At 62.6% G+C, this 12680-nt stretch overlaps 1 protein-coding gene across 1 annotated transcript in view; it reads left to right on the forward strand.

Moving 5' to 3' along the window:
* The first annotated feature begins 1796 nt into the window (after positions 1–1796).
* The window catches only part of ATP2B3 (ATPase plasma membrane Ca2+ transporting 3), a 44495-nt gene continuing 33611 nt past the window's right edge, over positions 1797–12680 (forward strand). The window contains exons 1-6 of the mRNA XM_045883910.3: positions 1797–2144; positions 6863–7060; positions 7167–7424; positions 7732–7857; positions 8463–8588; positions 11506–11547. Of these exons, the coding sequence (XP_045739866.1) occupies positions 1937–2144; positions 6863–7060; positions 7167–7424; positions 7732–7857; positions 8463–8588; positions 11506–11547 (958 nt within the window). The 5' untranslated portion in view covers positions 1797–1936. The remainder of the gene's footprint in view (positions 2145–6862; positions 7061–7166; positions 7425–7731; positions 7858–8462; positions 8589–11505; positions 11548–12680) is intronic.

Below are 12680 nucleotides of genomic sequence, written 5' to 3' on the forward strand. Positions count from 1 at the left end.
TCCAGAAGAATGGCTCACTTTTCTCAAATGTGCCCCTTCCAAGAGGCCTTCCCTGACCCCCACCCCCAGTGAAACCACATTCTCCATCAACTCTCTCACCTGCTGGGTACACGTCTCCCAGCCAGAGAGCACAAGAATCCATTCAGTCCCGTCACCTCTCTGTCCCCAGCACGGACGGCCAGTGCGGACACATAGTAGATGCTCAGTAAGGATTTGTCAGATGGCAAACTGGAAGGACGGGCAGTGGGAAGATGCGTGGGAGTGGGGAGGACAGTGCATTCTCTTGTCTACCATTTTGTTCCCACATCTTCCGGTAGTGAAGGCTGCTCCATGTGGAAAGAGTCTAGAGGATTAACACTTAGGTGCCCAAACTTATAAAACGTGGACCGCTTTGGATGGGCATTTTCTGGGGTGCCTCTCTGTGTCTCAGACTTCACGGGCGGGAACTGCCCTAGGTACGTGTGCTTTTTCTTGACAACACAGGGCCAGCGTCCAGAGGAACTAAGTGTTCTGAGGCCTACGTGTTCTGAGGCCCCTCGGGGCTGTGGGCATAGGGGAATGGCCCTTTTCTCCCAGAGGCCCTGGTCTTGTCCCCTGAGGGCCGTGGCACAGCCCTGCTGCCGAGTCTGCTGGGCTCCGAGGAAGAGGTGGGCGCTCTCCTGAGAGCAAAGGCCACAGGGCTCGGGGCTATTGTGTTCCCATGGACAGTTCTAACCAGAAACCTGGATCAGCGGCCAAGTCCTGCTTCCAAGAAGATCCTTCTGAGCCCAAAGCCTCCCCAAAGGTGAAGGACTGGGCCCAATTGAGCCATGCCATCAGGAAGCCTCTTGCTGCCATGAAGGCCCAGGCCATGTGCACCGAGACTAGTTCAGTCGTGGGAGTTTGACCTTTGGGGGTGCTTCCACTCATGCTCTCAGGATGTGTGTATGTGCTGGGCAGCTCCTGAATCCATCATCTGGAGGGAGAGCGGATGGCACCGTGCTGTGGGGCAGGGTGATGGGGAGTCGCCAGCGACCTGTGGCTGCTTTCTGCTTTCTCCTATGTGCCCCCCCCGCCACCTCTCCCCTTCTCCTCCCTTTATCCCCTCCTTCCCCCCATTCCCTCTCTCCCTTCCCGCTCCTGCCCTCCTTCTCCCTCCTTACTCCCTCCCTCCAGGCCACCTCCCTTCCTTGCCCCAGCCCCCCAGGTGCCCTCAGGGCAGCAGAGACACCCTGCACACTAAGCCTTGACCTGGCTCCCAGCTGGCCCTGTCCATGGCTTGGCCTGCTCCCCGGGCCCCCCTGCAGCCCGAGCCTGAAACCGTGAGCCACAGAGGCTGAGCCAGAAGACCGGTGGGCCGGTCCTAATCAGGCAAGAGCAGGGAGCACGATGGAGTGGACGAGCTTGCACTCAAGGTGGGGCTCGGACATGGGGAGAATTGTGGCACAGAGGACCCACCCACCCGTGCCACCGTTCAACCCCGACACATCGCCTCTGCTTCGGTGTGGGTTCCGAGACAGATTGCTGGTGCTGGCGGCAGCCGATCCCTTCCAGGAGACAGTAACGCTTCCCCCTTCCCCACCTCGGCAAGTCCTCCTGCCTTGGGTGCTCATGCTGGGCAGGACTAGGAGATGGCCTGGCAGGTGGGCCTGGCAGGGCATGAGGGCCACTGACTGGCCCAGGCTCGGAGGTGAGTTTTGCCATCAGCAGCTCATGGCTCAGACTGAGTGCAGATCTGCAGAGAATGTTCTGGAAGAGCGGACCTCGGTTTTGTCTCAACTTTGCCCCTGGCTTCTTCTCACCTCTCCCCAGGTGTCCGTGCTCAGCCACTTCCCCGCCGCAGCTCCCTCCACTACACCTCACCCAGGCACTGGGACCTCCGGTGGCCGCCTGCCCCGAGCCGAGGCTGCACCTGTGAAGAGGCTGGGCAGCCTGTCCTCCCGGCACGGCAGGCAGGATGGGCGACATGGCCAACAGTTCCATCGAGTTCCACCCCAAGCCCCAGCAGCAGCGGGAGGCCCCCCACGCGGGCGGCTTTGGGTGCACACTGGCTGAGCTGCGTGCCCTCATGGAGCTCCGAGGAGCTGAGGCGCTGCAGAAGGTCCAGGAGGCCTACGGGGATGTCAGTGGGCTCTGCAGGAGGCTGAAGACCTCGCCCACAGAGGGTAAGGCCACATGTGCTCCAGGGACGTAGGGTCATGGGCCATCTGACAGCCCCCCCCAGTCTTCAAGGGGCATCCTGAGGATGTTCCGTCCCCCCCAGGGAAGGCCTGGTCAAGGGCTGGCTGGCGCTACTGCAGCCGCTTCCTAGAGGCACTCTTGACCCTGACCGTGCTCATGACCATGGTAGCCATCCCGCCCCCCGCCCCCCCACCCCCAGCAGGAGATGCTCTGCGTGCGGTGAGGAGGTCATCCTCTGGGTAACCTTGGGTCCTCGAGGAGCTGTGGCCCGATCCCCTCCATAATCAGCAGCTCCCTGCTCTCGCCTCTTCGGATTAAACAGAAATGGAGTGACAGAGAAGGGGAAGGAAGGGGACAGCGCGGTGTCGGCATGCACATGCGGGCTGGGCCGCCACCTGAAGCCCAAGAAGCTCTTCTGAGCAACCGGGTGGGACAGCCTCCCAGCACAGAGGAGGAGGAAGGCAGGGCCCCTGTCGGTATGTCCCAGGTTCCGTGTGTGCTCAGCCCTATGTCCAGGAAGAGGAGGCAGGTGTGCAGGACACCGGCCCTCGGAGGGCTTGGGTTGCAGGGAGCCTCTCTCTGGAAAGCGAGGGGAGCAGAGTGCTGAGTGGAGGTGCCACTGGCCACAGGCCGTCCCAGAGAAGTACAAGCCCGAGGCAGTATAGATCTGAGGAGAGCTGCTGCAGGGAGCCTTAGGGAGGCTGAGGAACGTCTCTAGAAGGCTCCAGAGGTAGAGGCCCGACTGCCGTTTTGGGTCCCTGCCTCTGCCCTATAGCCCTTCCCCCCCGCTCTGGAGGCAAAACTCTGCCCTACCCTGCACCTGCCTTCCTCAGTCCTGTCTGCTGGGTCTGCTGGGAGGCTGGGACCACCAGGAGCCAGGCTTGGCCCCAGATTCCAGGAGTTCGAGTGTTTTCTGGCCCAGCTGGCACCTCCCCGGCAGGACCGCGAGGGCCGTCCCAGCCTGGTGCCAGGCCTGTTCTCAGCCAGCGCTGATTGATCTCATCAGCTCGCATCTGAGCTGTCACACCTTCATCTACCCAGGGCTCTGGCCATCACCCTTGTCCCCAGCTCCCTGGCCCCATCCATCTGTGGGGGGCACATGGGCTGGAGCAGGGGGTGGAGATGGCCCACCCAGGACGTGGTGGGCCCAAGGGCTGAGTGAGAGGGTGCCCACCCAGCCAGGTCAGGAACTCCAAGCCTAAGTGGCCTTCCCAGGGTTACCTGGGTCTCTCTTGCTCTGTGCTCTAAAAGGACCCAGCCTGCTGTGTTGCGTTATCGGGGCAGATGGCTTGGCTCAGGGCCAGAGGGCTCTCTCTCCTTCCCTCCTCCTTACCCTCCCCCACCAGGATTTGGGGCTAGGGGGGAGGCTGGGGTGGAGGGCCATTTAGCCACAAGGGCTCTGGCCTCTCCCAGATAAAAGGAAGCAGATGGGCTTCAGCTGGCAGTTCTTTCCTCTGCCTGTCAGGCCTTGTTAAATATTTAAAATGTCAAGGCCCCTGGGAACCTGCCTGATTCGGCCACAGCGGCTCTGGAGCTTGCCCGGTGCCTGTGGAGGGGCGGGCATGGAGAAAGGCAAGTGCCCAGGTGGGTGGCCAGGCCGCAAGAGAGAGAGCCAGCCAGGCCTGATCTGCCTCCTGAAGAATGAGCACTGTGAGGACTACCCCTCCCCTTTCCAAGCCCAGGAGCCCTGGCCCCCAGCACACCTGCTGACTTGGCCCTGGAGTGCTCACCCAGATGGCCCCACTCCTGCCCAGACACGGTGGCCTCAGCTTTGGACCCCTCTCAAAGCTGCACCCCAGGCCCCACATCAATCCCCTGGCAAGGTGTGCTGGCAGATTGGTGCTTTGGGGAGGGTGGGGAGTCTGGGGAGGTGCATGGTGTACTGGGGGAGGAGATTTTGCCTGTTCCTGGCAAGAAGCACATCAATGGGTCCAGCCTTTGTAGCTATCCAAGAGGATTCCAGAAGCCAGGGAACCTGGGTCTTGGGCCAAGCTCAGTGGTAAACCCACTGGAGGGACCCAGGTCCCAGCCCTTCCCCTGTCTGGCCTTTACCAGGAGTCATGGAAAGGAGAGCGCGGATTATCCAGGAACCACACGATGTGGTCCTAATCCAATTCTGATGGCATTTGGCCTCTGCTCTGGGTAGGGTGCTCATCTGTGTCCATGCCAACCAGCCGGCCCCTGCCCCAGCACTTTGGACCTGGGCCACTGTTGGGGGCCTGCTGGTCAGGCACATGCTTGAAACGAGAGGGGCTGCAGCTACCTTCTGGCCCCCACATGAGTACCTGAGCAGCTGTCGAGACCCCAGAGCCTGACGGGAAGGCCACAGCCTCGGGCTGGTGTAGGGCAAGGGAGAGAGAAGCATTGCTAGAGCATCAAGGGCAACTCAAGGCCAAGGAACAGGCTGACGGTGGGGGGGAGGGAGAGAGGGAGGAGAGAGGGGGGGAAGGAATGGAGCCAGCTCACTCCTGGGGAAGGGGCCCCAAGGGCCTGGCTTCTGTTGGGGATAAGCTGGCATGTGGGGGTGAGGCAGGCAGGATGCAGACTTAGGGTGCCGTGGGGACCCTTGCCCTTTCTCAGGCAGGGATCATGGAAACCCTGGGTGTCAGGAGAGCCTCCCTAGTACTGACCCCACACGTCATATGTCTTACAGCTTAAAGACCCAGGCCTCGGTCAGGAGTGGGGCACAAGCCCTCAGCTAGGACCCCAGCCCCTAGGACCCGAGGCCCTGAGCTTCTCGCAGGCACCCCACTGGAAAGTTGCAGCCTCCAGAAACTTGAGCCCCGGCAGGGCCCAGGCACCATGAGGCCCCGGGGAGAAGGGCAGGGACAGCTGCAGCTCGGCTAGGTGGGGGGCACAGCGTATGATCATCGCCCAGCTGGGGAGATGGGCCAGGGCTGTGCCGGCTGCGGACTTTGGCTCTTGTCAGGCCCTCCACCTCAGGTGGGCCCCCCTGCCCCTCCCCCAAAGCCATATTTCCCTGCCTAGTGGACACCCACTGTCCTTCCTCCCAAGTCCTTCTGCGCTCCACTTAGCACTTCCTTGCTCTCAAGTCGCCTGGGGGCCAGGTCCTGTGTGCCTTCCCAAGCCAGCTGGGAGCACCCCATAGGCTGGGGACCCCGACCCCCCATCTGCCCTGCCGGCTTGCTCCCTGCCCCCTCAGGAGGCCAAAGGAGTTGGCCGCGACTGGGAACTGCAAGCCACCATCTGTCCACTAGGTGTCAGTGTGGGGCTGGACACGTGAGGGACAGGCCTAGAAGGAAGCAGCATCCTGAGGCCTGAGGGCTGAGGGCGGGCCCAGGGGACTGTGTCCCGTCTGCCAGGCTCAGGGGTAGGGGGCCAAGTGGGTATCTGGCCTTGGAAGGAGGTGGCCTGGATGTCAGTCCCACATAGAAGCTTCTGGTAGCTTCAGGCATGGGCCTGAGGGGACTCACGCTCTAGAGGCGGAGGCCCAGCAGGCTCGGTGCAGGCCTGGGTAGGAAGTGGGTTGCCCCAAGAATGAGAAGTAAGGTAAGGGCCCAGCTTCCAAATGCCAGAGCTCACCCCTCTGTGGGTGTTGATTCTGAGTCCTTCATCCCAGCCCCAACACAGTAGCTTGTCTGGGATGTGGAGGGGGCCTCCCAGGGCTCTGAAACTATTGGTCAGGCCCCTGTCAACCCCTCAGCCCTCCTTCACCGGGCTTCATCTGCTCCGGCCACGAGGGGTCCCCACGGGGACTGGCTTCCTCATCCTTTCCCCTTCTTGTCCTCTGCATCAGCATGAATCACTGACAATCTCATTAACCTTATAGATGGTTCACCAACTGCCATGTATGCAGCCCCATAGGAGCCCACGTCCCATCCCTGCCCTTCAGTGTGACCCCCAGCTCAGAGCTCAAGGTTGGCACCGCTGTGGGGTCTAGGGAAAGCATTAGGAAGGAGCCGGCTGTCTCCGGAGGGCTGGCCATGAGAACACAGGGCTGGGGATGGTTCCTGTGCACCTCCTAAGTGCCGTGGGTGCCAGGCCCATGCTCAGGTCTTTGGGCTGCTAGAGCCGACTCTCCCCAGGTCCTGGCAGATGATGAAGGCTCTGTGTCCCGCACACACAGTTTGACCACGCCCCCCTCTTGGTGGCTTAGCGTCTGTGAGGCTGCTGTCATCCTGACCTGGGGTCAGGTGCACAGGGAAGCAGAGGAGTCCTGGGCTGCCCACAAGAGCTCCAACTCATGGGTGCGAGGCCCTTTCCCTCCTTGGCCTCAGTTTCCTCCTCTGGACCCTGGAGGGATGGTATGAGCACGTCGGCCCGCTCACAGCCCCTGTGCCCTCCAGCCCAGTCTCGTACCAAGCCCTGCACCCCTGGGAGAGCCTTGGCAGTCTCTTCCCCTGTGTCCAGATGACCCTTGGCCATCCCTGGCCCAGCTGGGTCCCCTCTGCCCACCCCCCATGTTGGGTGTTACTGCATTCCTCCCCATCTGCCCTTTGAGGGGACCCATCATAGCCCATGGACGTCCCCGGGCCTATCCGGGGGAGGACCCGGCCCCACATGGCTGTGCGCTGTGTGGTGGCAGAGTGTTCCAGGCCAGTGCAGGTCGGCCTTCCAGGGGCTTTCAGGCTGGAGGGCGGGGCGGGCGCTGTGGCCGAGCAGGGCAGGAAGGGGCAGGGCCTCGCGCGGCTGGTCTCCCATCCTCGTCCGTGTCCCTGCTCTCCGTCCCTGCACCACACAGGCCTGGCCAACAATGCCAATGACTTAGAGAAGCGCAGGCAGATCTACGGGCAGAACTTTATCCCTCCCAAGCAGCCCAAGACCTTCCTGCAGCTGGTGTGGGAGGCCCTGCAGGACGTGACCCTGATCATCCTGGAGGTGGCTGCCATTGTCTCCCTGGGCCTTTCATTCTATGCGCCGCCGGGGGAGGAGAGCGAAGGTGAGCAGGGGAGGGCCCGACAGGAGGGACGGAACGGGACCTGAGCCGAGGGGCAACGGCGTGACTCTCCTGCCACCCCATCCTTCCCTGCTGTCCTCGGGCACAGCATGCGGGAATGTGTCAGCTGGGGCAGAAGACGAAGGGGAGGCCGAGGCAGGCTGGATCGAGGGAGCCGCCATCCTGTTGTCGGTCACCTGCGTGGTTCTGGTCACGGCCTTCAATGACTGGAGCAAGGAGAGGCAGTTCCGGGGCCTGCAGAGCCGCATCGAGCAGGAACAGAGGTTCTCGGTCATCCGGGATGGCCAGCTGCTGCAGGTCCCCGTGGCCGCACTCGTGGTGGGAGACATTGCCCAGGTCAAGTACGGTGAGTGCACGCAGTGCAGGCCTGCCCCTGCCTCGCCCCAGGAGCATGTGGGGCTTCACCTACGGCGGGGCGGGGGGGGGGGGGGGGGTTGCAGGGGCTGAAGGGGGGGGCTCAGGCTGGAGACAGAGCCCCAGGAGGGCAGGATGACAGGGCTGGGGTGGGTGAGTCCTCCCCAGAAAGGAGGAGACTGAAAGAAGAAGGCCCCACACCCTAGGTTCGAGACCTCTCCTGGGGCAGGGGGGAGGCAGCAGGGAGGAAGGCTACCTGGACCCACAGCCTGTGGTTCCGGCTGCCTGGCTGGCCTTAGGAGACCTGCTGCCTGCTGATGGCGTGCTCATCCAAGGCAATGACCTCAAGATCGATGAGAGCTCCCTGACAGGCGAGTCAGACCACGTGCGCAAATCAGCTGACAAAGACCCCATGCTGCTCTCAGGTGAGGCCTCTGGGCACTGGCCAGGCTGTGGGGAGGCCAGGACGCAGGCTGACACTGCCCCCTGGACCAGCTTAGCACTGAAGAGCCTTGGAGGCCACTTGGGCTGGCCATCCCCTCAACCAGGGGCCTCCTGAGTAGCCCTTCTGGTCAGAGAGTCTGAAGATTTTGCCCCGCCAGAGGCCAGAGCGGCCTGTGGGAGGCATGACAGTGGTAGCTCAGCCACTGGGAAAGGAAATGGGTACTCCAAGCCCCAAAGGGCCCCTGATGTCCTGCCGAAAGCCCCCAGAGGGGTCAGCATAGTGCTGTGCTCCGCCCCAGCCCAGACACTCAAGAAGAGCCAGTGGGGTAGTGTTCCCTTTCCAGAAGGTTTTGGCTCAGCCCAGTGTTTATCCCAGTGGCAAATGCAGCATGCAACAGGACAGAGAGGCTGGAGGCCCCAGGTGGGCCCTGTGAGGCCTCAGCCTAGGCTTAGGGTCAACATAGCCTCCAGGGGCCTCCAGACACTGAGTCCCTGCTTCTGGGATTCCTGCGAGAGAACCTGTAGGTGTTCAGCATGCCTCCCACCAGAGGTGCAAATCTCCGTCTTGGTTCCTCTGTGTTGCCAGGTACTCATGTCATGGAAGGTTCTGGAAGAATGGTGGTGACTGCCGTTGGTGTGAACTCCCAGACAGGCATCATCTTTACCTTGCTCGGAGCCGGTGGAGAGGAAGAGGAGAAGAAAGATAAGAAAGGTAAGGAAACAGTGACCTCCAGTTCCCAGCGCCAACGAGGGGCTGACCCTGTCTCTGTGCAGCCCGCTCTTCCTTCTTTCATCCCCTGGTGCCCTAATCCCCTACTCCAGCTCCAGCTCCAGGGAGAGCCAGCCCTCGGGGGTGGGAGGCTATACCCTCTCTTCTGATTCCTTTCGGGGACCCCTCTTCTGGGGCCAGCAGGTCGGGGGCCCCTCATTTCTGTGTAAGGCCAGCCTCCCTCGGGCAGCCATTCCCCGAAGGCTTTGGGAAGTGTGTGCCAGGGTGGGGGAAGTGCCCTGCCTGGGTAGGAATGGGGTTGGAGGGACAGGGACAGGCCACCTTGGCTTGGGAGAGTGCTTCGGGGACCTTGTGCCCACCCTTGGGTGCGCTCATTCCCCATGGTAAGGTACTGAGGGCCCCACCAACGTGGCAGCCAGGGAAATGTGGGTCATACAGCCAGGGGTAGAGGGCTCCCAGGCAGAATGGACTGGACTCCCCAGAGGATGTCCAGGGCCAGAGGAAGCTGGGATGGGATGGGGGCCCTCACCCCAAAGGAAAACAGGGTCAAGGGACAGATGTGTTCTGAGAGCCCAGCTCTGTAGCCACCCCGGCCTCCCCGGCACGTGGCCATCCTGCTGCCTCCTCTTGCCACTGCTCTGAGCCCCAGGCACGGCCAGTGTCTCCTCCAGTCCTCAGGGCAGGTCTTACAAAGCTACGGAGCAGTCCTCGGCGCCACCCCCACACCAGAGTCCCGGTCCCAGAGTCAGGACCCCATTATCTTCTTTGATTCAGGCCTGCACCAGCTCACGACTCACCTCGCACTAACCTGGGTCTCCCCTCAGGCTGCTCCTGCAGTCCAATCAGCTGGGAGCAGAATTTTCTAGATGTGTGCCTCTGAGAGAACTCACTCGGGTCCACTAGAAGTACAGAGAACCCGCACATGTGTGGGGAAAGCGTGTGCTGAAAGCCTGCAGCCACCAGCCCCACCTCAGTCAGGGCCCCTAGACCCAGAGAACAGGCAACAAGGGGGCAGGTCAGCATAAGGAAGGATGTGCTAGTGTCCCCAGCCCCAGGCTATTGCCTAGAAGCTTCCATTGGCCCTGTCCACCTTTGCCACACCAAGTCTCCTCTCCCTGCAGGGCTCAGCCTAATTGCTGTCCACGGTGAGCACAGTAGGGTCCCTAGGCAGGCGTGCGGGTGGGTAGGTCAGCCCTGGGCCTCCGTCGGGGCTGGGCCGGAGTCCCCAGCCCTCTCTCCGGGGAAGCCTAGCTGACTGCCTGGTGTTCCTCCACCGTGACGGCTGGTTGGCAGGGTGCTCCTTCTCCCCTCCAGCTCTGTCCCTTAAATGTCGGTGGTCTTCAGGACTGGGTTCTGGGCTCCTCCTCTCCAACCTGGACAAAACCCCGCCAGTGCCCCCCCACCCCCGGTCCCTCCCCGGCTCTGGCTCCCCCTCTACTAGGCTGAGCTACTTAGGAGTCAGAGGGGGCACCTTCACCAGTGGGCTTCCTGGAGGAGGGGAACCCTGAGGGGGGCCCCGGAGGGGAGCAGAGCTGGCAAGGCTCTGGGGAGGGGCAGCAGCACCCACAATTCCCCACCAAGGTCTCAGCCCAAGGCCCAGTCACTGCAGTGGCCACACCCAGCGCCTCACCCCAGCCCTCGTCCTCACCCTCACTGCCTCTCAACCCCGTCTGTCAGCCCAGTGCTCCCAGTCCACCTGCTGCCCTCCGACCTGTTTCTTGCCTTTGGCCTTAACTCCTAGTCATCTCTCTACTTGGGGTGTCCTCCTTCCCCCCTTCCCCTCCCTCGGCTTCTGTCTTCCTCTTCCTGTAGTGCTCATCCCACACCTCCCTCCCTCCTCCGGGGGCCTCCCTGGGCCCTGTCTGCAGCCTCTGTCCCCAGAGTTTTCAGCAGTGACTCCTCACTGTGCCGTCTACGGGTGTCTCCTCTGCCCCCAGAAATCTCCTTCCCCTCTGAACCTCCCCACCCTCACAGAGGGACCAACCTACACCCCACCCCAGCTGGAGGGGACCCCCTCCCCCCTCCCTGGGACCCCCAGACTAGACCCCACTGCCTAGGAGCCAGCTGGCACCCTGTCTGCGTTCCTGGACCCCCAGTGACGTGAGCTGACAAGTCAGCACACAAGCCCCCTCCTGCCCCAGGTCAGTCATTTCTGGATCCTGGGCCAGCAGTGGTGTGGCTCCGAAAAGAGCTCCTTGACCTGATGCCCCACCCATGATGCCCTGGGAAAGATGAGGCCAGAGGAGCTGGGGGCAGAGCCTGACCCTGAGCACAGTGCTGGACTCACCGCCTTGGAAGCCACTCACTGCCACAGTCCCCAACACCCGGCTGCACGTTCATGAATGACCACCCCCCACAGGTCCACCTGGGGCCCAGCACATTCCGCGCCCCTGTCCTCCCTCCAGTGCTAGGTGCCCAGCACCCAGGTGGGCACCGGAAGCTGGCAGGTTTCTAGAGTCTCGCTCTGTCCCTCCAAAGCCCTCACAGAGCTAACTGCTGGCTGTGCGGCAGAGAGCTGACCTCTAGGCCAGGGGGGCGAGGGACCACCGAGGTAAACGGCTGGTGCTGCTTCTGGGGACAATGCACATCGCAGCTTGGGGGCCCTGCTCAAGGTGGCAGAGCTGGGACCAGACACCTGGCCGCTCTAACTCCCCATGGTGGTAGCCTTTTTGGAAACCTCCCACTGCTGGCCATGCATGACCCACGGTTTGTCCAGGGCTGGCTTTGAGGGTTCGCTGGAGGGCTGGGGCCTCGGTCCGGAAGCCCAGAGTGTGGCGCCCATTTGCCAAAAGGTGGTCACAGGGCATCAGAGGATGCCTGGGGGGTCTGGAGCCCTCCCCTGCTCCCCGCTTTCCACCGTGCTCTCTGGCCTCGCTGTGTCATTCCTCTTCCGTTGTAGGCAAGCAGCAGGATGGGGCGATGGAGAGTAGCCAGACCAAAGGTAATGCACGCCCTGTGCTCAGGGTGCGGTGGCAGAGGGTGTGGCAAGGGTGGGGGGCCGCCTGCCTCAGTTGCAGGAGAGTGGGGCCGGGGGTGCTCATCTGCAGACCCTGCCAGCAGTCCGCAGAGATCACCGGTGAGCGGGCTTCCTGGTGAGGAGACTGAGGCTCAGGCCCATGGGTGTCCCAGTTCAGCTGGACCTTTGAGGCAGGGTGACTGGGTGGCCACCTGACGCCTGCTCTCCTCTCAGCCCGAATGCCTGGTAGGTGCTGTTACTCGGTGATGGGCTGAGGGTTGTCAGTGGTCAGACGCAGGTGCTGGGGCTGCAAAGGTAGATAAAGTGTGGTCCCGGCTGTCAGGAAGGTCACAGTGCAGAGACACAGACCCAGGGGCAAGACTCAAGTGCAGTGTGGGACCCGGGGACCCAGAGACCAAGACAGGCTCAGACAAGGCAACTGGAGTTCAGAGGACAGCTAAGGTGGGGTCAGGGGGCCGGCCCGATGGCTGTGGTCCCAGGCAACCGCGGGGGCGCACGGCTGGAGTGGCCCAGCTGGGCGGGGGATTGAGGACCACTGAGGCAGTGGGTTCTGGCTTGAGGCCCCTGGGGAAAAGAAGCCAGCGGTGAGTGGTCTCAGGCAGCCGGGGGGAGAAGGCTCGGGTGACGGAGAAGGATGAGTGGTGGGGTTGGGTGCCCCCTCCACGTGGGGGATGGACAGGATTACACAGGGTGCAGTTGGAGACTCCACAGTCTCCGGAGTGTGTGAGGTGACAAGTGACAGAAGAGGGGTGGGGGGTATGCCACGACCACGTCGGGGCAGCATGAAGGGTGCCGGACCCACTGGGGGAGCCGTGAGGGGGCCACCTGTTCCAGACCGAAAGCGAAGAGGCAGCTAGAGGAGAGTAGCGAAGGCCCCATGAGGAGAGAGAGGTGCCAGGCTTGCCCAGGGGCGCGCACATGGTGAGCTGGGGCCCTGATGGAAGTCAAGGCACCCGCTCGGGAGGCAGCCGGGAGAGCAGACAGCCCAAGCAGGGAGCAGGGGAGAAGAGTGCAGGGGCTCCTAGGCCTCCTGAGGAGAGCAGGGAGGCGTCTAGGACACCCGTGGGCCAGTGGGTCAGCTCAAGGTTCTGGAACGT

The sequence above is a fragment of the Mirounga angustirostris genome, unplaced genomic scaffold, assembly GCF_029215605.1.
Source record: "Mirounga angustirostris isolate CCGP_5_RB_7025 unplaced genomic scaffold, mMirAng1.0.hap1 SCAF_11, whole genome shotgun sequence".
Taxonomy (NCBI): Eukaryota; Metazoa; Chordata; class Mammalia; order Carnivora; family Phocidae; genus Mirounga; species Mirounga angustirostris.